General features: G+C 39.9%; 1 protein-coding gene across 1 annotated transcript in view; it reads left to right on the top strand.

Annotated features, from left to right (window-relative positions):
- The window catches only part of ARHGEF9 (Cdc42 guanine nucleotide exchange factor 9), a 916,750-nt gene that overhangs the window by 227,234 nt on the left and 664,244 nt on the right, over positions 1–25,272 (top strand). Inside the window, exon 2 of the mRNA XM_053699217.1 lies at positions 902–2,584. Coding sequence (XP_053555192.1) covers positions 965–2,584 — 1,620 coding nt within the window. The 5' untranslated portion in view covers positions 902–964. The remainder of the gene's footprint in view (positions 1–901; positions 2,585–25,272) is intronic.

Here is a 25,272-nt window from a genome sequence, read left to right as displayed (position 1 = left end):
GAAAAAAATGAATATTTAGCTTCTCCAAGATCACATTTTCTCAGATCCTATTTGTGAGACATTACAACAGACCAAGATGATCTATGCTGTGCCACATCAGATGTGGTCTTTTTCGCTGACCCTCACAGAGGCTGCCCTGATGGAACTATTGTAAAAAAGGGGCAGTCCCTGCTAGTGGCGAGATGTCTCATTGAAAGTAATAGAGCTCGCTGGAAAGGGACACTTCGCTGTGTAGAGCGAAGTTAGCAGTGAGTAGAGGGCGCCCTTTTAAAAGTAAAGAATTATTGATCAGAACAAAAAAAAAATTCCCTGCAATTGGGGCATATCCCACCAGTACAGGTGTTGGAGTGTTCTTTTCCACCAGTAAGCAATTGTTCTTTGAGAATAAGTCATGCACAAACATATGTTTCCTATTTACTTCTAACTTACAAGGTGCTATCTATGCTGGAAAATATGGTAGTTTATCATAACTAGTGTGTACATAAAGGTATTTTATATTTTGTTTTTGTTAACACTAAAAATATGTGTGATATATTTCATGACATGTCAGTTTATTGAAACAAATACTGAAAAACATTTTATTTTATTTTGCTCTTTTGGCAGCATATTAACTCATGTTTCATACCATAGCTTGACAAATCCAGCCACCAAGGAACTACATCTCATAAGTTACAAACATAATGGCTTGTTAGTGATATATTTGAGCAATGAAAATGATCCATCCTTATTAAGTAGTAAATATACTTTCGCTTTTACTTGATGTCTAGTACAGTACAAAACTTCACTAGTCAGGTCACAGACCAACTAATTTAACAACCACTGAATATTTTAACATATGTATTATTACAGTAAATACTTTTTTTAACACATGTATTTATTTGTGCTATTTTGCTTTTTTCAGCTTACCTGCAAATCATTTCAGTCTGATGGACAAATGATGACATGAGAGCCCATTGGGTCAGCCATGGAAGTGCATAATGGTGAAGTTAATAATATATCTGGGGTAGTATTCAATGGGTACATGAACAAAACGTACCAAGCTTGTCCCAAGGAGAGGAACACAGAAACAATGGCGATATGTGAGTTTGATCAATGTGATCCAGGCGAGGTTTCTACACATCTCAAAATGGATGATACAGCAGTTCGGTATGAAAAGAAAGCTAAAGGGACCCGTATTTGGAAATTTGTCAGCCGGAGAAGAGCCAATTCAGGACGAAACAAGAGGCCACAATCTATGATCCTCAGTAGTGATATCACTGATGCCAAACCTAAGCTATCTTTTATGGACAAGTTCAGATCCTTTAAAAGGTTAAGGTCTTCCACTTTCTCTAAAAGTTCAGTTCTTCGTAATTCAAAAGCCAAAGTTCAGAACCTTTCTGTAGAAGACAATGAAGTGGATCTTCCAAGTGCCATTTTTAGGACTAGAAAATTCACAGATGGGCAAAGACCATATAGGCACTCATATGCTGGTTACATTGATGACTTTGAAAATTCATTTGAAGATGTGGAATTAAATATATGTATTTCTGAATGTGATTCCAATGAAAACAGGTGGTTGAGGGATATTTCTGTTGGTATGAATGGAGATTCAGAATTCATGGATAGTCAAAGCATGACCAGCCATCGTAGACATGCTATGAACACCAAAAGCTCAACTATTGCTGAAGGGGAAATTCAGAGGCGAGGCCTTAAAATTCCACCAGAGCATCGTAGAGGCCAAACTTCCTATATGTGGAATTATCTGAAAAAGATTTCTTTGGCTAACAAAGATAATCTGAAAGGATTTGAAAATAACACGTTCCCAAATGTAGCAAGCACAGAAAATAACTCTTTATACACAGAAATTGACAAAAGATTGGTGGACAGTGTGGATGAGTCAAAAGCATATGATAATTCTAGTGCTACCAAGTCTAAAAACTTTAGCAGTGTCCTTAAGTTTTTCAGCAATGTGGCTGTAGCTGCTAGAAAGTGGAGAGGCTCCTCTAGGTCTTTTACATCTGAAGATCAAATGTCTCAATCCACCCCTCGGACTCCTAAACTGCAGATCTCCACCACAAAGGAGCCCCTTATTATAGCGAATGAAAATGCTGTGGCTTTTCCTTTACAGGATTTCCAATATCCGGATTCAGGGATTTGTGACCATCAGGGTGATGATAGTACACAAATTCATGATGTTGCACCAGAATTAAACTCACAGGGGGATTCAGAGTGTATTTTTTCACAAACAGTGGGGGACACTTCATCTTTAGACAAAAGCTCTTGTATTGAATATGTATCTCCAGAAACATCTCACACAACTCTTCTGTTGCCACAATATGAGGAATACCACAGAACTAACACAGAAAGCCCAGATTTATACGGCCCAAATTTGGGCTTACACACTTGTTCTGAAAGTTTTTTAGCTAATAATAATTTAGACATGGAGGAATCCAAACTAAATTGCGTTTTAGGGTCAAACCCAGAAAATAGTCTTGTAACTGAACAAGGTCAACTGGAGGGGCAGGATGAAGATGTGTTTGAGTACAGTGATTCTGCTGCTGAATCTCGTTTTAGCCTGTCCACAAATTCTTCGTCTAGCGAGGAGGTAAATGTATGGTTATATAGTTTGTTGAAATCTTTACATAGACACTGACCACAAACATCCTCAGCTAGGAAGTGTCATGGTTATCTTTTCAGTAGTGTACGTTGATCATACACCATAGGTGGTTGGGGCTGATATATTTTTTGAGCCACACAGAATATTGAGTAGCCTGTATTATTTAATATTGAATAGTATGTAAATTAATCTGAGAAGCTAATAGCCAGAGTTCCAGGGATTTGTAAAGCGATTGAAGACATTTGTGCCTGTCTCTTGTTATGTAGACAGTATGCTTAATTACACTCACCACAAAGACACACATAAAATCAATACTGTGTTTTAAGTTTTTTTATTGGGTTGCAGATATTTTGGGCATTAACAACCTAATGAAAATTATAGGACATTGTACACATGTTTCTTTGTTAAAAGTTAGTCTATTCATATAATTTTTTTTAAAATTATTCCAAGTACTCAAAAGAGATTATAGAGGCAGGCAATAAAATGCGTTAGAGCATTTTGTTATTGAACAAATGCTTAAACACATAGCTTAAAGGGACAGTCTAGTCCAAAATAAACTTTCATGATTCAGATGGAGACTGCCATTTTAAAGAATTTTCCAATTTACTTTTATCACCAATTTTGCTTTGTTCTCTTGGTATTCTTAGTTGAAAGCTAAACCTAGGAGGTTTCTATGCTAATTTCTAAGACCTTGAAGGCCGCCTATTCTCTCAGGGCATTTTGACAGTTTTTTTACCACTAGAGGGTGTTAGTTCATGTGTGTCATATAGATAACACTGTGCTCACGCACGTGGATTTCAGGTGAGCCAGCTCTGATTCGCTAAAATGGATGTCTTTCAAAAGAACTGAAATAAGGGGGCAGTTTGCAGAGGCTTAGATACAAGGTAATCACAGAGGTGAAAAGTGTATTTATATAACTGTGTTGGTTGTGTAAAATTAGGGAATGGTTAATAAAGGGATTATCTATCTTTTTAAACAATATAAATTCTGGTGTAGACTGCCCCCTTAAGTCCAATCAGGAGCTGCAGTGGATCGCCTTTACTGAGCTGTTAAACCAATCAGGACTGGTCCTGTAGTGTGGCTGCTGCAGGAACTTAAATGAGACATTGTCAAATACAAATTGAGTTTTTTTTAGTTTTCATTTGTTTTGTTTTTTTATTAAATGCTTCTTATCAGCCAGTTAGCATCAGATGAAGTGAACAGCTAATACTGCAGTATCTGGCTCAGTTTGCATTAAACCGTTATTTAACAGGTTTCTGATAAAACCACATTTTTGACATGGTTAAATGGTGCTCTTTCATATGCATGACAGAAAAAAATGGACCCTTTTGTGGGGGTACAACACATTGTAACATGCAATAAACTATAGACACATTTGGAGGCATTATCTCTAAGCACCACTAATGTACTTCTTTTTGACCAGAGTACATTACATTGCTGAGCACTGCACTGAAAGCTATACTTGGCAACCAGATTCATATTTTAATAATTAGCATACGTATGTCTGCCAATACCGATCTATATGGCTGATTCTTGGCTAGTACAGCATTTTCTTTATGAAAACAAGTTTGGGCTCTTTGATAAACTAATAAAAAAGATGCTCTGTAACAGAGATACACCCACAAGGGAGGAGAAGGGGCAGACACTGAAGAGTATACTGAGATTAAAAACAAATTATATAAAAAAATAAATAAAACACATCAGTAGAAGGATTAAAAAAACATCAATGATGAGACTCTCCAAACACAGTCTACTCGATACTTATGTAGATGAGAAACAAGGCCTTTCCCCTGCTAGACTAATCTTATCTTTCACCTCATTATTTATTACTCCAGGACTGCACTACAAGTATAGCTGTGCATATAACATGGCAGGCATGTAAAGGTTTGTTTTGTTATTTCTACACTAAAACCTAGGTTCTCATTTTATGCACACTAAATTTAAAGATTAATTATCACCCCTAGCCATTCTGCACTAATCCTTTTGCCTCACTTTTGTACTGGCTCCTCACTCCCCCACTTCTGTTTTTTATTGTCAGCATTAAACGCTAAACACTTCTTGATTTTTGTGAATACCTTGTGTCTAAGCCTCTGCAGACTACCCGCTTATCTCAGTTCTTTTGACAGACTTGCATTTGAGCCAATCATTGCTGACTCATAAATAACTCCATGGGAGTGAGCGCAATGTTGTCTAATATGATACACATGAACCAGCGCTGTCTATCTGTGCAAAAACGGTCAAAATGCACTCATATGAGCCTACCTAGGTTTAGCATTCAACAAAGAATACAAAGTGAACAAAGCAAATTTGATGATAAAAGTAAATCGGAAAGTTGTTTAACGGACCAGTCAACACATTAGATTTGCATAATCAACAAATGCAAGATAACAAGACAATGCAATAGCACTTAGTCTGAACTTCAAATGAGTAGTAGATTTTTTATAACAAATTTCAAAGTTATGTACTTTTCCACTCCTCCTGTACCATGTGATAGCAATCAGCCAATCACAAATGCATATACGTATAGTCTGTGAATTCTTGCACATGCTCAGTAGGATCTGGTGACTCAAAAAGTGTAAATATAAAAGACTGTGCACATTTTTTTTAATGGAAGTAAATTGGAAAGTTGTTTAAAATTACATGCTGTATCTGAATAATGAAAATTTTATTTAACCTGAGTGTCCCTATTGGAATCATGAAAGCTTAATTTGACTAGACTGTCCCTTAAATACCCCTTTAGCAGTGACTTTCTTACTGCACTCCACTATCATTCCCCATTACCTCTTCTGTGTCTTCCTGCCCTTCCATCTCTGCCTTATACCTTATCCCCTCATACTTACCCCAGCTATACTTCATTTACGACTTGATTTCCTACAGCGCCTTATTTATGCCTGCCAATAATACTCATTACTCTGATAGCAGTCACATTCCCTTCCAGGCAGGATTTCCAGTTGCACATGGAAAATGGGAGGGAAACAATCACTGTAGGGTGTGAAGAAGCAGAGTTAGCACCAAGACAGTTGGAGCGCATGCACATATATATGCACATAAATCCCACGTGCACACACACCAGCTTGTGGGCATTACTCATTACTCGCAACTTCACATACAGATATTAATATAAAAATAAAGTACTGAGAGGCTGAGGGACCCTTCAGTATTTTGTGTGAACCTGAGAGCAGGTGCTTGCTTTATATCTCTTACGTCTAGGGTTGCCATATTGCCACTTTAAGGAGGGACACGTGAAAAATACATATGTCAGGGTTCTTATAATGAAGCACTATTCAAATATTTCTTTAAAAAGCCCCTGACATGTATTTTTCATGTGTCCTCCCTTAAAGCGGCAATATGGCAACCCTACCTACATCTGAAATGCAATTGACCTCCTAGAAGCCGCAATCAGATGCATGCCAGCCTCACATGCTGTTATTATGCAGTCATTGCCAGAGTACTGCAGAGGATATATTAAGCACTTGGCTGTATTAGACATGAATTTGTCCAATTCTCTGGGAAATAACCTTACTAAACAGTATTTAACCCCTTTCTGTCAGAAAATCTACAGTGCAGCCCCTGAATAATTATTAATTACTAATGATATTATCCTTCCAATGAGACGGGCCAACAGAACATTAAATACTGTCTTTCTGCACTCAGTTTAATTTAACTGCTTCAAAAGTTATTACACCAATAAAATAGGTATAAGAAACAAACCTTTTCAGGATTGACCACGCTTCATCATGTATACAATTAAAGCAACATGAAAAAATGTTCTTTTGTTAATCAGACAGAGCATACAATTTTTAAAATGTTTCCAATTTACTTCTATTATCAAATTTGCTTTGTTCCCATGGTATTCTTTGTTGATGAGATACCTAGGTAGATGTTTGATGCCATCTAATGCTCTTGCAAATAGATAACATTATTGCAAAACTGCTCCCATATAGTGCTTCAGACACGTGCATTCTCCTCAGCTTATGTCCCTACTTTCCAACAAAAGTTACCAAAAGAACACAAACAATTGATAATAGATGTAAATGAGAAAGATGTTTAAAATTTCAATCTGAGTCATAAATGAAAAAGTTTGGGTTTCATATCCCTTTAAAGCATGGGCTTTTCCAAGACACCAGGCTTTATTATCTGAGGTACAGATTTTCCTCAATGAACAGTTATTGTAATTATTTGAAATCAAATATTGTTCTATAATTGGCCACTCTCAGTGTGCTAAATGGTTAATATGATACACTGAGGGAGGCATCTTGTTAGGTAGGAAACTGTAATAGCAGCAATTGTTACAATAATAGAATATGGTGAATGGTGGGAAAGTTCATCTTATTAAAGTGTTTTGGTGCCACCTGCTGGCCATTGTTGTTTATATACTCCAGAACACAAAACACTATGGTGATACTAATATTCATCCCTTTTTCTCATGGAGAGTTGCTTTTTGTGTACTTGGAGAAGCGGAACTATACGAGTGCCTGACTGCTTACATTCAAGTGTCACTGTCCTCATGTCTACAACAGAACAAAAACATTCAAATCATCACTGTTAAAATGCTGCAATGCCATCTGATTCTCTGCTGAGCCCTAACACTTTATGACTCACTCCAATACTTAAAGGGATGTGAAACCTACATTTTATCTTTCATGATTTAGATAGAGCATTAGATTTTAAGCAACTTTCTAATTTACACCTATTATCATTTTTTCTTCGTTCCCTTGGTATCTTTTATTGAAAAGCAGAAATGTAAGCTTGGGAGACAGCCCATTTTTGGTTCAGAACCTGGGTAGCGCTTGCTGATATCATTGTGATATCATGGTGAGCTAATCGACAGTTCTCTAATCTAGCAATATTTAGCACTCACAATTTTCATGATTCAGAAAGCGAATGCAATTATAAACAACTTTCCAATGTACTTTTATCATTACATTTGTTTGTTCTCTTGGTATTCTTTGTTGAAAGCTAAACCTTGGTAGACTCAAATGTTAGTTTTTAAGCCCTTAAAGGTTGCCTCTTATGTCAGTGTATTTTGACATAAGAGGCAGCTCATGTTTGTCTTATGGATAAGATTGCAAGTCTGTCAAAAGCACTAATATAAAGGGGCAGTCTGCAGCAGCTTAGATACAAGGTAGTCACAGAGGTAAAAAGTGTATTAATATAACCGTATTGGTTATGCAAAACTGGAGAATGGGTCATAAAGGGATTATCTAGCTTTTTAATTAAAATTCTGTAGTAGACTGTCCCTTTAAACATATTGAACATATTTTTTTAATAATAAAAAAAAAAGGTTATATTAATCCTGTATATTTTGATGTTTGTACCAACATAACGTGCATGTATGTTCCTTAAAGTGATGGTAAACTTCTCCTTTGTTTTTTAGATAGAGTTTAATTAATCAGTATCTTCAACCTTTAATTTAGTCCTTAAATTAAAATACCCCGCGCTCCGGCTGTCCACTTATACACTCATATTTTATGTGAGCTAACGGTTTGAACTGTTCTCTAATCGGCGCTCTAGCCATACGACACTCACTACATTTTTTTGTGGCTAGAGCGCCGATTTGAGAACAGTTTGAACCATTAGCTCACAAAAAAATAATAAAAAATACTTTTGAACAAAGGGCAAAGTTTACCATCAATTTAAGGACTGTATTTTCATTGGCTGAAAATCAGAGCTTCGCCTGCTAAATTGGTGGACAGCAGCCCTAATCACAAGCATAAAAACATGAAAGATTTTTCTTCTAATTACAGAAACATAACTGGAATATGCTTTAAAGTAAATACTTTTTTGTCCATTTAAGATTTATCAGTGTGGTAGCTCAATATTCTGGTTCTGTTATTATAGTTTCCTCCTCCCCTAATATATTTGTTTGCATTGTTGCCATCTCTGTAATCTGTTTCCTTCAGCCACTTTCTCATTATCATGCACATTTGACACCTTGCTTAGTGATAAATCTTTGGTAAGCCTTGAAATAAAAACGCTGAAAAGCCTGCACAAGTACAGTTTTGGCTAAATTTGGATGATTACAGTTTTATCCAAATTTGGTTTCTTTCTTAAGACACGGTGAGTCCACGGAATCATCAATTACTGTTGGGAATATCACTCCTGGCCAGCAGGAGGAGACAAAGAGCACCACAGCAAAGCTGTTAAGTATCACTTCCCTTCCCACAACCCCCAGTCATTCTCTTTGCCTTCGGTGAAGTTTTTGGTGCCTGAAGAAGATTGGATTTATTTCACTTCAATCAAGATTTTATTATTTTGAAAGCAGAGTAGGTTTGCTCTGATCTTTTCTCTCAAGATTGGGTCTAGCTGTACTCCATGTTAGTCTCTTCAGTAGGGCAGTGGTGGCTTTAAAGCAGTTAGGAACTTGTAAGGTGGGCCTTGCTGCGTTTTTCCTAACATGTTGCTGCCCTGGTATAGAAAGCCTGATTAGGTTTACTTTGTCTTTCTTTTTCTACAGGCCTCTGTAAGGAGCTGCATCCTCTCATACCTAGTAAGCTGTCCTGCCGGACGGCCAGATGCAGGTAAGTGCTTTTGTCTTCTCAGATTGGGGACTTGCACTTATGAGTCTTTCACTGCATATTATTTGGGACATATATTTATCCTTTAGAAGGATATTGTAGGCAGGATGCAGGCACTTTGGCGACAGGAGACTAGGGGTTAATACTGTATGTTATTATACCCTGATAAATTGGGCTCATGTGTTAGAGGCACTTTAGGGGTTAATAATGTCCCTGATACTTTCAAAATGATGTTTGGAACTTGTGTTATGGAGCGCGCTTTTCTCAGAGGAATCGCTTCGCAATTCTGTTGGGCTTGCCCTGTAAGTGTTTTCAGTGCCTACAGAATCCACATAAAATTGTCTACTGTATGCAGCCTTTTTTGTGCGCCATTTCTATGCTAAGTTAAAGAGACACTGAACCCATAGTTTTTTCTTTCGTGATTCAGATAGAGCATGCAATTTTAAGCACTTTCCAATTTACTCCTATTATTACATTTTCTTCATTCTCTTGGTATCTTTATTTGAAAAGCAAGAATGTAAGTTTAGATGCTGGCCCATTTTTTGTGAACAACTTGGGTTGTTCTTGCTGATTGGTGGATTAATTTAACCGACCAATAAACAAGTGCTATCCAGGGTTCTGAACTTAAAAATAGCTTAGATGCCTTCTTTTTCCAATAAAGATAGCAAGAGAACGAAGAAAAAATGATAATAGGAGTAAATTAGAAATTTGCTTGAAATTGCATGCTCTATCTGAATCACAAAAGAAAAAAAAATTGGGTTCAGTGTCCCTTTAAGAAATTCCTGCAACTTATACAGGACTCAGATTCCTTCATAAGAAGTTTTTTCTGGCAGCGAGCAGGCCCTAATGCAAGTGGCTAGTAGACTTATGGGTTAATAGTTTTCAGAAGAGTTAACCTCTATAGGGAGCTCAGAGGTGTTCTTAGCTTCACTGGCTTACTAAAAGTTGATGTTTTAGGACGGGTAGAAATGCCTTAATATGTCTTATGCTACCCTAATCTATCATGCATCGCTATCAGTGCCTAGAGAGTGCGCCTTTTCTGTCGGCGCCTTCATATAGTGCTCCTATAACAGAACAGTATTAGATAATGCTTCCTGATACGATATTTATCTGCTGTTAAGAAGGGACAGGATGAAGTAAGCGACAGTACTGTGGTTAATGCCTCTTGTCATTATTTTTATAACAACAGAAATTGAAGGATTAGAAAGCAGCACCAATAGAGAAAAAATTAAAATCCAAATAGCTTTATTATGAACATGTTAAAAAAAGTTAACACGATTTTAAGCACGCACACATCACCCCAGCACACAGGGACTGTTCTCCGACACGTTTCCTGCTTACAAAAAGCACTTCATCAGGGATAACAGCTGATTCCCTATACTAATATATACCTGTCGGGTTGTTAACCCCTGCTGTACTAATAGGTAGTCACAGAAAATTAAACGAACCCTAAGCTAAAAAATATATATATACGGCTTATAGGTGGTTATGTCAATAGGGGAAAAGAATTCCGACAGGATAAATCCACAAGTAAAAATATTCAAAATTATTAAACCAGTATTTACAAAATTATAGAACAATATATATCTCAAATACAAGGGTAAATAAACCTATGGATATAGAGACATGAAGGTAGAAAATAGAAATACATACATTATTTTATATTAAATAGAACGCTTAGCATATAGACTTTGAACTTCATATCTCATACCTATGAAGACAATTACAATAAAATGATTATTATACATATCAGGTAAAGATCAATACATAGATATAGTCACAATTTATTCTTAGATGCTCTGACTTAACTAAGTTTAATTGCCAGTATATAGTTGTAAATCCCATATTTTGTTCATACCCTTAGGATACCCTGTTTGCAACTTCTGAATCCAGAATGCTTCTTTTCTATTTAACTTTGCTAATTTGTCTCCTCCTGTATTTCTTTTGGGTACTCTATCTATAGCCTGGAATTCAAATAGAAGTAAAACTTGGTTTAAAGCTGTTTTGTCAAAATTTAATCCAGGTCTATGTTTAGCAAAATGCCTGGCTACCGGGGTTCTAGGCTCTTTCACTTCTAATGATAACAGATGTTCCCGGATACGATCTATGAGAGGTCTGATGGTACGACCTGTATACTGACAACCACACAGTTTACAAGAAATGAGATACACTACAAAACTTGATTGGCAAGTGAGATGTTGATATATTTCAAACTCACATATAGTTGTATTAGATAGAAAAGTATTGCCCAGTTTAAATTATTGGCAACACTTGCAGGGTCTAACTCCACATTTAAAGGTTCCATGTTTCTCACTTAACCAATTCTTCGTGGTTGAAGACATGTTAGAATCTGAAAAGTTTCTACTAACAAATTGACCTATAGTCATAGCTCTTCTAGACACAAATTTAACTTCCTTGTTCGTTATATTAGTGAGAGAGGGCTCTTTTTCTAAGATTGGCAAGTATCTTTCTTTTATAAATAGATTTTATGAAATTGATTGTTATATTGGGTGGAGAAAACTAAACTCTTATTGATTTCATCATGTTTAACTTTGTCACAGAGCAAACTAACTCTGTCCATAGATCTCATTTCCATAAGTGTATTATTTAAAAGATTTCCTCTATAACCCCTATCAATAAGACGTGTCTTTAGATCATGGGCATGTATGCTTAGTATTGTGACTGTCAATGGTTTTATCGGCAGGATGAAGTACAATCGCACGCTTCATTTCCCTGCCGATTGGTGGCCCCGCCTCCTTTCTTCTCTTAGTAGAGCGGCACCATTTTAGATACGGAGCGCAGTTTTTTTCTGCTTAACTGAGTATATTACTATATATGAACATGTATTGAGGCAGGATGAAGCAGAAGTACTGTTAAAGTTGTATATTTCTCTTAGCCATGGTGCTATTAGGGATATAACCTAACGTGTTTTTGTTATGGTTTTTAATGACATCATAACCTTTTTTTCATAAATCCTCAATTATGGGTTTTATGATGGGGAAATAAATGGTTAATTTTCCTTTTAATATTTATGCTCCTTAAATAGATTAATCTGGAGAAATCTCATAACTTTTTAGATGTGGGGCTTATGTTCTATTTGGAGCAGCCTAGGAACATATGTTAAGGATTTGAGGATTATATATATATTTTTTAAATAAATCTCTGTCCCTCTTCAACTTTATCTGTTTTGTCCCTTACCTTCAGGGAAAATGCAAGAGGACGTTTAAAGTTCAGATGTGAGGTTTCTGATCCATTTTCTGTTACGCAAGTCATCCTCTATCCTAAGTCTGGTGAGGAAGATTCCCCGGTAATTTTTGAAAGTGAAATTTTCGATTTGGATAGTATAATTCTTTCATTTGATGCTGAAGTCATATCCTTCAGATGAATGCTTGCACACCTCGTGTACTGTTACAGGAGGTTTTAGCTACTTGAACGACATCGATATCCCTGTTGTTGTCAACCCCTGAAAGTTTTGTAAACTTGATCATTTCATAGATGTTCATCCCTTTGAGGAAATGTTTACAGAAGTGCTATGGAAATTTTCTCTGGTGAAGGAGAAGCTAGCAATACCTATCTCCCGTCCTTTAAAGGATTTTCCTGTTTCTGACTCCATTAAGATGCTTGGTGCCCTAGGTAGAAGGGAGCTTTTCTACTATGGTTCAGAGAACTTTGATCCCTATGGAGGGTAGCTGCTCCTTTATGGATCCATGGATAAGAAGCTGTAGGTTTATTTGCGCATTTAGAGCAATGTCTTGTTTTATCAGACTTGCTGTACTAGCCGCCGTTCATTGAAGCTGATATCTATGGTCAGCTGAGAAGCCTACCTGTGGTTTACTGGTACAGCCTAGGCTTTATAGTTCTGCAGTTGCAGATTCATTATTTTTAAGTTTCCTCCAAATCCATGATTCTGGCGTCTCCTTTTCAGGATGAAACCTTGTTAGGGCTTGGTCTAGTAGAAGTAACCTCTGACTTTAAGGGTGAAAAAAAAAAAGTTTTTTTCTACCACTTGTCAAGAGAGTGAGACTAAAGGAAAGTTTCTTTTTCTGCTTTCTGCAGGGTCAGTCATGCCTTTTCGAGTGCAATCTAAGATTTCCTCCCAGGGGCAGATTTCTCCGTCTAGAGTATCTGCAATCCAAGTAGGATGAGAGGCTTCCTTGAACTGGGTTCAGGGTCTTCGTCTCTGGGAGAGATTGTTCTAGTTCCAGTTTGGGAACGGGATCTAGGTATTTCCTCAAGTATCTCAGATCTGACCTTCAATGATTACAAGAAGAAAGGGCGCCTCCTAGTGCAGATCAGTAGGAATACCATGACCAAATAAACTCCCCAATAGATACGAGTGCTCACATTTGGTAAAGCACCTAACAGTGCTAGTAATGCAGACTGGGCTATTTTAGTTATTTCACAGGCTATATCTCTATGGGTATATCTATATGGGTATTATGTTTTATCCATATGATGTATATTGTGACTCAATTTAATTTACCAATTGTATTAAATGAATCGATTCTTTAGTTTTTGCATTAGAATCATTGTAACTGTCATTATGAATCTTGTTAATTATTATGACACCTGGGGGGGGTGGGGACTGAACTCGCTTTTGATTGGTAGCTTTGTGCTTAAATTAGACTCCTAGTGCTATGAGCATTATATGCCTGAGGAAACGGTGCAGTAGACGCTGAGAAACGCTTTGGAATATAGTGCCATTATTGTTTTATATGCCACTTTGTATTTTTGCATTACTAGCACTGTTAGGTGCTTTACCAAATGTGAGTACCGGTATCTATTGGGGAGTTTATTGGGTCGTGGTATTCCTACTGATCTGCACTAGGAGGTGCCCTTTCTTCTTGTAATCATGTTAGATCTCTGAGTCCCACTTCGGTACTGGAAGGAGCAGCCCACATTGGTGCACAGTGTGCTGAGACACTGAGAGTTCTCAGCTGGCTTGTCTAGGCATTATCTTTGCCTTTGGATATTGGGAGTACCTTATCTGTATACATTTTATGTCCGCTTTTTATTTGCTACACTAGGAGGCACCCTTCTTTTCTCTCTTTGTCAGATCTGACCTTCAAAGTAGTATCCTTTCTTCTTTGATTCAAGAGGGCCTGTTCATAACGAACATAGACCTGAGAGATTTATTTTTCCCTTGATCAAGATCTCAAGTTTTCTGAGTTGTCGTCATCCTAGACAGACATCTAGGTCTTGGGATATTGCAAGGGTGTTTTCCTGTTCAATATATGGTTCATGTATTATCCTTCCAGCAAACTCTTCATCTAAAGAGGAGGAGAGCCCATGGCTTCATTCATTACTTTTGGGAATTAAGAACATGGCCACCAGGAGGAGGCAAAGACACCCCAGCCAAACGCTTAAATACCTCCCCCACTTCCCTCTACCCCCAGTCATTCTTTACCTTTCATCACAAGCGCATGGTTGCAGGACGTTCAGGACCCTTGGGTGCTAGAAGTTGTCTCCCAAGGTTACAGGATAGGGTTCAGATACAATCCGCCCGAGGGCAGATTCCCCCTGTCAAACCTGTCTTCAAGACCAGAGAAGAGAGAGGCCTTTCTAGAGCGTGTGAGGGATCTCACCTCTCTCTGTGTTATTGCAGGAGTACCCCTAGCAGAAAGGGGTTTAGGGTACTATTCCATTCTTTTTGTGGTTCCAAAGAAGGAGGGCACGTTCCGCCCGATTCTGGAAAGTGTTTAAACATGTTTCTGAGTGTTCCATCATTCAAAATGGAAACAAACAGATCTATTTTTCCCCTAGTTCAAGAGGGGACAGTTCATGACAACTGTAGACTTGAAGGACGCTTACCTTCATGTGCCAATTCACAGGGACCACTTCAGGTTTCTAAGATTTGCGTTTCTGGACCAACACTTCCAGTTTGTGGCCCTTCCGTTTGGTCTGACGACGGCCCCAAGAGTCTTCACAAAGGTTCTGGGGACGCAGCTTGCAGTGGCCAGATCCAGGGGCATTGCGGTGGCTCCGTACCTGGATGATATCCTGGTTCAGGCGCTGTCGCTCAGCCTCGCAGAGGTTCATTCAAGGGATCTTCTTCTTTTGCGCCGATCTCACGGTTGGAAGATCAACTCAGGAAAGAATTCCCTGGTTCCCAGCAACAGGGTGGAGTTCCTGGGCATGATAATAGACTCTATGTCAATGAAGATATTTCTCACAGATCAGCGACGCAGGAAACTTGCATCCACCTGTCTTGCCCTTCAGTCCTCCACAAGCCCATCGGTGGCTCAATGTATGGAGGTGATAGGTCTCATGGTTTCAAGCATAGATGTCATCCCATTAGCCAGGTTCCATCTCAGACCTCTTCAATTGTGCATGTTGAGACAGTGGAACGGCGATCATTCAGATCTATGACAGCTGATATCCATGGATGCTCGGACTTGGAACTCCCTCTCTTGGTGGATTCGTCCGGAGCAGCTTTCCATGGGGACATCCTTCCTGAGACCGTCCTGGGAGATTGTGACCACGGTTGCCAGTCTGACGGGATGGGGAGCTGTTTGGGGTGCCAGGATGGCACAAGGAAAGTGATCCAGGGAGGAGTCTCTCCATCCGATCAACATCCTGGAACTACGAGCAATTTACAATGCTCTAAAGGCATGGCCTTCTCTGCAGTTGGTCAGTTACATCAGATTCCAGAGCTCGCTGAGCTCCCCGACATCCAATCTTTTGTTCAGGCTCTGTCTAGAATCAGGCCTGTCTTTCGACAGTCGGCTCCGCCTTGGAGCTTAAACTTAGTCCTTAAGGTTTTGAAGAGGGTTCCGTTTGAACCTATGCGTTCCATAGACATTAAGATTCTGTCCTGGAAGGTTCTCTTCCTGTTGGCTATTGCATCGGCACGCAGAGTATCTTAACTAGCTGCCTTGCAAAGTGATCCTCCTTATCTGGTGTTTTATGCAGATAAGGCTGTACTTCGCACTGGGTTGGGGTTTCTCCCCAAGGTGGTGTCTAACCGTAACATCAATCAGGAAATAGTTGTTCCTTCTTTGAGTCTTAACCCTTCTTCAAAGGAGAGGTTACTTCATAACCTGGATGTGGTTTGCGCCTTGAAGTTCTAACTTCAGGCTACAAAGGATTTCAGACAGTCTACATCTCTTTTTGTGGTGTATTCTGGGAAGCGCAAGGGGCAAAGGGCCTCTGCTACTTATTTGTCTTTTTGGTTGAGGAGCTTGATTCTCTTGGCTTATGAGACAGCGGGACATAAGCCTCCTCCGAGGATCACGGCTCATTCAACTAGAGCTGTGGCTTCGTCTTGGGCCTTCAAGAATGAGGCCTCTATGGAGCAGATTTGTAAGGCGGCTACCTGGTCCTCCCTACACACTTTTACAAAGTTTAACAAATTTGACAGTTTTGCTTCAGCGAAAGCTGTTTTTGGGAGAAAGGTTTTGCATGCTGTGGTGCCCTCAGAATAGGGTCCGCCTTTTACCCTCCCGGTTTCATTCAGTATCCTCTAGAGCTTGGGTATATGTTCCCAATAGTAATAAATGAAACCGTAGACTCTCCTCCCCTTTAGATGGAAAACATAAATGATGCTTACCTGATAATTTCATTTCCATCGAGGGGAGGAGAGTCCACGGCTCCCGCCCGTATCTCCGATGGGCGGACTTAAATTTATTCATCTTCTGGCACCATTTATACCCTGATATTTCTCCGACTGTTCCTGGTTCCCTCGTCAGAATGACTGGGGGATGAGGGAAGTTGGGGAGGTATTTAAGCCTTTGGCTGTGGTGTCTTTGCCTCCTCCTGGTGGCCAGGTTCTTAATTCCCAATAGTAATGAATGAAGCCGTGGACTCTCCTCCCCTCGATGGAAATAAAATTATCATGTAAGCATAATTTATGTTTTTAAGGGATCTTGTCCAATCTTCTTTTTCAGGGATGGAAGATAAATCTGGAGAAGAGTTCCCTTGTTCCATCCACAAGGGTGATTTATTTGGATCTACCGCCACAATACCCTGAATGCGCAAGATTCCATCTGATCTCGGAAGTTATGCAGGGTCAGGCCTGCTCAGTTCCTGGATGGGTGTCCGTCTGGGAAGACCAGGTGCGGTATGCTTGGACCTGATTAGATTCTCTATCTAGGAAAAGATGTCTAACATAGGTCAAACAATCAAGGATTTATTCCTTTTCCCCTCTCTGCAGTCTACTGTCCAGACAACAGCAAGCTCTATTGGCCGGTGGATAGCCTAGCCATCTTGCAATTAGGAGGTTGGGAGTTTGGAATTAGCTGCAGTTGATTTTTCTTCACTTTTCAGTGACTATGTGTATGGGGGGGAATTGGTCTAATGATATTCCATCATTCCTTTTGCTATTTTCCAGGACATGCAAATTTCTTAATTCTCCTACCGGAGGTGTTCTCTGGGTAAAGCCTTACATTTGGGGTTCCCGGAATGGGCTTTTGATGGCTTTTCGACTAAACGCCAAGCTTCCAAGATACAGTTCAGATCTGCTGATCTGCAGACCGTTCTGATAGATGTTCTGTTGGTGTTTTCTGGGATTTCAGTCTAGCATCCCTGTTTCCTCCGTTTGCTTCCTTTCACGAGTTATGGCTTATGTCAAACAGGAGAGAGCATCAGTAATTCTGATAGCTCCTGAGTCCTAGCAGAGATATCGTCTATCTCACGTTGGAGATTTCTTCTGAGGAAGCACCTTTTTAATCAGGGTCTTCTACCAAATCTCTTTTCTCGGAAGCTGACTGCTAGGAGATTGAACGCTTAGTTCGGTTTAAGCGTGGATTCCTGAGTCGGTCTTGAGACAGTTTTCTGACTAGAAGACTTTTTCTTGAAACATTTACCATAAAATATGGCGTAAATGTCCTTATGGTGTGAATCAGTAGGCCTCTCTAGGAGTAGGGTCAGGATTCTTAGTATTTTGTCCTTTCTGCGGGAAGGTCTGGAGTTTTTGTCAGTCAGTTCTCTGAAGGGTTAGATTTCTGCATTATCTTTCTGACTGCTTAAGCAGCTGGCGGACGTGCCAGACGTGCAAAAAATGTTGTCAGTCCTTTTTCAGAATCAGGCCTGTGTTTAAGCCTGTTGCCCCTTCCAGGGAGTCTTAACTTTTGTTCTTAAAGTTTTGCACCAAGCTATGTTTTAGCCTTTGAATTCCATAGATATTAATAGTTATCTTGGAAGGTTTTGTTTATTTTTGCTAAGGCTTCTGCTTGGAGATTGTGGGAAATCTCAGCTTTACAGTGTGATTCACCTTATCTTATCTTTTATGCTGTAGAGGCGGTCCTTTGTACTAAGTTAGATTCCTTTCTAAACTAGATTTAAATCAGGAACTTGTTCCTTCTCTTTGTCGTAGTTCTTATTTTCTGTATAGCGTTTGTTGCACATCTTGGTGGTTGTGCGTGCTTTACAATTTTATTTACAGACGACTGAGGATTTCTCCAGTCTTCTGTCCTGTTTGTTTGTTCTCTGGGAAGCGTGAGGGCTTCTGTTACTTCTCTTTCCCTCTGGTGGAGAAGTATAATTAATTTTGCTTATGAGACTGCTGGGCAGCAGTCTCCAGAGAGGATTACAGCTCATTCCACTAGGGCTGTCTCTCTTGGGTTTTCAAAAATAAAGCTTCTGTGGAATGGATTTGCAAGGCTGCAACTTGGTCTTCTCTGCATTCCCTATAAAATGTTTACAAATTAGATTCCTTTTGCCTCGACTGAGGTTCTTGCGGGAGAAGGATTCTTCAAGCAGTGGTGCCTTATGTTTAGGTTACCTGTTTTGTCCCTCCCTGTGTCCTCTAGCTTGGGTATTAATTCCCAACAGTAATTGATGATTCCGTGGACTCACCGTGTCTTAAGAAAGAAAACAAAATTTATGCTTACCTGATAAATTTCTTTCTTTCTTGACACGGTGAGTCCACGGCCCTCCCTGTTTTTCAGACAGTTTTTTTTATATAAGTCTCAGGCACCTCTGCACCTTGTGTTATTTCCTTTCCTTCGGTCGAATGACTGGGGGTTGTGGGAAGGGAAGGAATACTTAAAGGGAAACCAAACCCACATTTTTTCTTTCGTGCTTCAGATAGAGCATGCAATTTTAAGCAACTTTCTAATTTACTCCTATTAATTTTTCTTCATTCTCTAGCTATCTTTATTTGAAAAAGAATGCATCTAAGCTATTTTTAGTTCAGCACCATGGACAGCATGTGTTTATTGGTGGCAACCCAGGTTGTTCACCAAAAATGGGCCGGCATCTAAATTTACATTCTTGCATTTCAAATAAAGATACCAAGAGAATGAAGAAAATTTGATAATAGGAGTAAATTAGAAAGTTTCTTAAAATTGCATGCTCTATCTGAGTCACGAATGAAAAAATTTGGGTTCAGTGTCCCTTTAACAACTTTGCTGTGGTGCTCTTCGCCTCCTCCTGCTGGCCAGGAGTGATATTCGCAACAGTAATTGATGATTTTGTGGACTCACCATGTCAAGAAAGAAATACATTTATCAGGTAAGCATAAATTTTGTGTTTTTAGATCACTCAATTTAAAAACAAAACAAAAAACATACAAACAAATACAGTATATGCAATATAAACAAGGTGAACTTTTAAGTTTGTTTTTAGTTGAGGTGCTCAAACTTTTCATAGAGGGGCCACACTGGATTTCTGGTTCACTGAAGAACAAATCTTAGAAATAATACCAATAGAGACGTGTTTTCGGTATTGTCATATAAACATACTCAACATATTGCCAAGTGTCAGTGACTGTCTGTAAACATGGTGGAATTCTGTACTTGCATTTTTGTACAGATCCAGACAAGCATGCTGTGTCTCCTTCATCTCTTATCAGCATACACATGCTGCATAGAAAGAAATATTTTAATTAATGGAAGTTGAAATTAAAGGGACATTAATCTCAAGATGTAGTTCCTCATACATCTTCAATTATGGATAGTTTAAACAAACAACAACTTTGCAGTAAACTTTTAAAATTATTTTATCTGATTTTTCTGTAATTTAACCCTGAAAATTGCAGTTTCTTTTACAAGATATGACGAGTCCACGGATTTCATCCTTACTTGTGGAATATCGCCTCCTGGTCAGCAGGAGGAGGCAAAGAGCTCCACAGCAAAGCTGTATATATAGCTCCTCCCCTCCCTCCCACCCCAGTCCTTCTCTTTGCCTGTGTTAGTGATAGAAAAGACCTCTCCTCTATGGGAGTAATTTGTCCAGTTCCAAAACAGGGACAGGGATTTTACTCAAACCTTTTCGTGGTTCCCAAAAAAGAGGGAACGTTTCAACCCATTTTAGAGTCCCGTCCTTCAGATTCGGACAATTCTTCCATTGATCCAGGAGGGTCAATATATGACTACCGTGGACTTAAAGGATGCATATCTTCATATTCCTATCCACAAAGATCATCACCAGTTCCTAAGGTTTGCCTTTCTGGACAAACATTTTCAGTTCGTGGCTCTTCCCTTCGGGCTGGCCACGGCAATCAGGATCTTCACAAAGGTTCTAGGGTCTCTACTGGCGGTTCTCAGACCGTGAGGCATTGCGGTGGCGCCTTATCTGGACGATATTCTGATCCAGACAATTAACAAAGTCTCATACCGATATGGTTCTGTCCTTTTTAAGGACTCACGGGTGGAAGGTGAATCTAGAAAAGAGTTCACTGATTCCACAGACAAAGGTTCCGTTCTGGGAACTCTAATAGACTCTCTGTTCATGAAAATATTCTTGACGGAAGTTAGCAAGTTAAAGATTTTGAATACATGCCGAGCCCTTCAGTCCAATCCTCGGCCATCAGGATTGATGGTGGCGGCAATGGACATCATCCCGTTTGCTCGTTTTCATCTCAGGCCTCTACAGCTGAGCATGCTCAGACAGTGGAATGGAGATTATGCAGATTTGTCTCCTCAGATAGAACTGTATCAGAAGACAAGAGACTCTTCTTTGGTGGTTGTCGCTGGATCATCTGTCTCAAGGGACGTGCTTCCGCAGACCTTCATGGGCGATAGTGACAACGGACGCCAGTCTACTAGGATGGGGTGCAGTCTGGGATTCCCTGAAGGCTCAGGGTGTGTGGACTCGGTCGGAGTCTCTACTTCCCATCAATATTCTGGAGTTCAGAGCAATATATTCAATGCGTTTCAAGCTTGGCCTCGGCCAGATTAATCTGATTTCAATCGGACAACATTACGACCTTCGCTTACAACAATCATCAGGGAGGAAGAAGGAGTTCCTTATCGATGACAGAAGTATCCAAGATAATTCGGTGGGCGGAGACTCACTCTTGTTATCTGTCGGCAATCTACATCCCAGGAGTGGAAAACTGGGAGGCGGATTTTTTGAGCAGATAGGCGTTTCATCCGGGGGAATGGGAACTTCATCCGGTGGTCTTTGCAACCCTGATTATCAGGTGGGGCAGACCGGAATAGGATCTGATGGCGTCTCGTCAGAATGCCAAGCTCCCGAGATACGGATCCAGGTCCAGGGATCCTCAAGCCGAACTGATAGATGCCTTGGCAGTGCCTTGGTCGTTCAACCTAGCTTATGTGTTTCCACCGTTTGCTCTCCTTCCCCGGGTGATTGCACGGATCAAACAGGAGAGGGCTTTGGTGATTCTAATCGCTCCTGCGTGGCCTGGCAGGACTTGGTACGCCAATCTGGTGGACATGTCCTCTCTGCCATCGTGGAAGCTTCCATTGAGGCAGGATCTTCTCATTCAGGGACCCTTCCATCATCCGAATCTAATTTCTCTGCAGCTGACGCTTGATTTTATCTAAGCGAGGGTTCTCTGATGCGGTTATCGATACTTTAATTCAGGCTCGCAAGCCTGTTACCAGAAAAATTTACCATAAGATATGGCGTAAATATCTTTATTGGTGCGAATCCAAGGGCTACTCATGGAGTAGAGTTAGAATTCCTAGGATTTTATCTTTTCTCCAAGAAGGATTGGAGAAAGGATTGTCAGCTAGTTCCTTAAAGGGACAGATTTCTGCTTTGTCTATTTTGTTGCACAAGCGTCTGGCAGATGTTCCAGATGTTCAATCTTTTTGTCAGGCCTTGGCTAGAATCCGGCCTGTGTTTAGACCTATTGCTCCTCCTTGGAGTTTAAATTTAGTTCTTAATGTTCTTCAAGGGGTTCCGTTTGAACCCATGCATTCCATAGATATTAAGTTATTATCTTGGAAGGTTTTATTTTTGGTTGCTATTTCTTCTGCTCGCAGAGTTTCTGAGCTTTCGGCATTACAATATGATTCCCCTTATCTTATTTTCCATTCGGATAAGGTGGTGTTACGTACCAAACTAGGTTTTCTTCCTAAGGTTGTTTCTATGAAGAATATTAAACAGGAAATTGTTGTTCCTTCCTTGTGTCCCAATCCCTCCTCTAAGAAGGAGCGTCTGTTACATAATTTGGACGTAGTCCGTGCCTTGAAGTTTTTTTGCAGGCGACTAAGGATTTTCGTCAAACATCATCTCTATTTGTTGTTTTTGCTGGGAAACGTAGGGGTCAGAAAGCTACGGCTACCTCCCTTTCTCTTTGGCTGGGGAGTATCATCCGTTTTGCTTACGAGACTGCTGAACAGCAGCCTCCAGAATGAATTACTGCTCATTTTACTAGAGCTGAGGCTTCCTCATGGGCATTTAAAAACGATGCTTCTGTTGAACAGATTTGCAAGGCTGCAACTTGGTCGTCTCTTCACACTTTTTCCAAATTTTCCAAATTTGATACTTTTGCCTCGTCCGAGGCTGCTTTTGGGAGAAAGGTTCTTCAAGCTGTGGTGCCTTCCGTTTAGGTTCCTGTCTTGTCCCTCATTTCATCCGTGTCCTATTGCTTTGGTATTGTATCCCACAAGTAAGGATGAAATCCGTGGACTCGTCATATCTTGTAAAAGAAAAGGAAATTTATGCTTATATGATCAATTTATTTCTTTTACGTTATGACGAGTCCACGGCCCACCCTGTTATTTTTTTAAAGACAGGTTTTTATTTTTATTGAACTTCAGTCACCTCTGCTCCTTGGCTTTTCCTTTATCTTCCTAACTTCAGTCGATTGACTGGAGTGGGAGGGAGGGGAGGAGCTATATATACAGCTCTGCTGTGGAGCTCTTTGCCTCCTCCTGCTGACCAGGAGGCGATATCCCACAAGTAAGGATGATATCCGTGGACTCGTCATACCGTAAAAGAAATACATTTATCAGGTAAGCATAAATTTCCATTTTTCAGCTCCCCCCAGAGAAGCTGAACTGTGTTCCATGGAATGTAGTAGAAACCTTACCCCCCTGCATGCTGCACAGTGATTGGTCCATAAGTGCAGGAGCTCATTTATATCACTCCCTTATTGTGCATAGCAAAAGCGGTGATGATAAACAACACACATGAAGCTTTTTAAGTGGTGTCTTCCAACCCTACAGACCAATTGCACGCTTTGCTAACAAACTTAAAGTTTCAAATAGGGTTAATACTCTGATTTTGTTAAGTTAAAATAATGGCTTTAATATCCATTTAATGATAAATTCAACCATCAATGAAATTAATAAAAATATATTATGCTTGGAAAATGGAGGTAAAAAAAACTTTGGTTGTAGACTGGATAACAATATTTCAGTGTCACAGTTGATAACGATTCTTTTTGGTGGAATGAGAAGCAAACAGATCTGCTGCTGAAAGATAAAATGTCCTGATATTTTTAAAACTGAATAGGGTAAAAGTGTTTGGGGCTAAGTCCAAGCAGAGCAAGAAGCCAGCCAAGACAAAGTCGGCATGAAGGCGAAGCCCCTGATCCGGTTCTGGATCACGTGAGGGCAGACTGTCGCTCTTTTCAGAAGCTTGGTTTGGGGACGTGCAGTACCCGTGGGTCCTGGAGGTCATCGCTCAGGGATACAAGATAGGTTTCAAGTCTCATCCACCCACGAGCAGATTCCACCTGTCAAACCTGTCTTCCAGGCCAGAGAAGCATTTCTGGGATGCGTGAGGGATTTATCCTCCATAGGAGTCATTGTCCCGTTACCTCTGGCAGAAAGAGGTTTGGGATACTATTCAAACCTTTTTGTGGTTCCAAAGAAGGAGGGAACTTTCTGGACCTAAAGTGCTTAAACAAATTCCTATCTGTCCCCTCGTTCAAGATGGAGACGATACGGTCCATCCTTCCCTTAGTTCAGGAAGGACAGTTCATGACTACTATAGATCTGAAGGATGCTTACCTTCATGTTCCAATCCACAAGGAACTCTTCAAGTTTCTAAGGTTTGCGTTCCTGGACCAGCACTTCCAGTTTATTGCACTTCCGTTTGGTCTAGCTACTGCTCCAAGAGTTTTTAGGAAGGTTCTAGGGGCTCTGCTTGCAGTTGCCAGAACCAGAGGTATAGCATTAGCTCCATACTTGGACGATATTCTGTTTCAAGCTCCTTCTTGTCGTCTGGCAGAAGACCATTCAAAATCTCTTCTGTTTCTTCTTAGATCTCATGGATGGAAGATAAACTTAGAAAGAGTTCCATGAGGAACTTCCTTACAGCTTTGTGCAGAAACATGTAAGCCGCTGGTGCTACGCTCCCACTATCTTTTGCACTGTTTGTACCCTCCAACTATTGGATTTTAATCGTTTTCTAATAAACTCCAGTTTTATTTATACTCTACAGGACCTTGCTCTTCTTTTTTACGATATTCGTTACAGACCAGAGATGTTACAAGCTAACTTCCCCTTGTCTTGCCCTCCTGACCTCCTTAGGGCCCTCTGTGGCTCGGTGTATGGAGGTGATTGGTCTCATGGTGTCCAGCATGGACATCATTGCTTTTGCCAGATTCCATCTCAGACCACTACAGCTGTGCATGCTGAGACACATGTATACATGCGCACAGGTGCACAGTATACATATACATGCAGCCACCAATCAGCAAGTGCTGCCCAGTGTTCTGAACCAAAAATAGGCTGGCTCGTAAGCTTAAATACCTGCTTTTTTAAAGATACCAAGAGAACGAAGAAAAATTGATAATAGGCCGCTCATGTGAATGAGTTTACTTTCAACTTGTAATACGCGCAATACTTCCGACGTACAAACATCCACGATAAACCCCTTATCGCTCGCACTTTACAGTTAGCGTGCCACTTGTAATCTGGCTATAATGTTCCAGTGTGAGTAATACACAAATGACATCCTCTAACAAATTAGGGCTTGTCATTTTTGCACTACAATCTCCCTTAAAGTTAATGT

Source organism: Bombina bombina, chromosome 1, assembly GCF_027579735.1.
Source record: "Bombina bombina isolate aBomBom1 chromosome 1, aBomBom1.pri, whole genome shotgun sequence".
NCBI lineage: Eukaryota > Metazoa > Chordata > Amphibia > Anura > Bombinatoridae > Bombina > Bombina bombina.
Note: the sequence above shows the minus strand (reverse complement) of the source record. Positions and strands in the feature narration are given on the sequence as shown.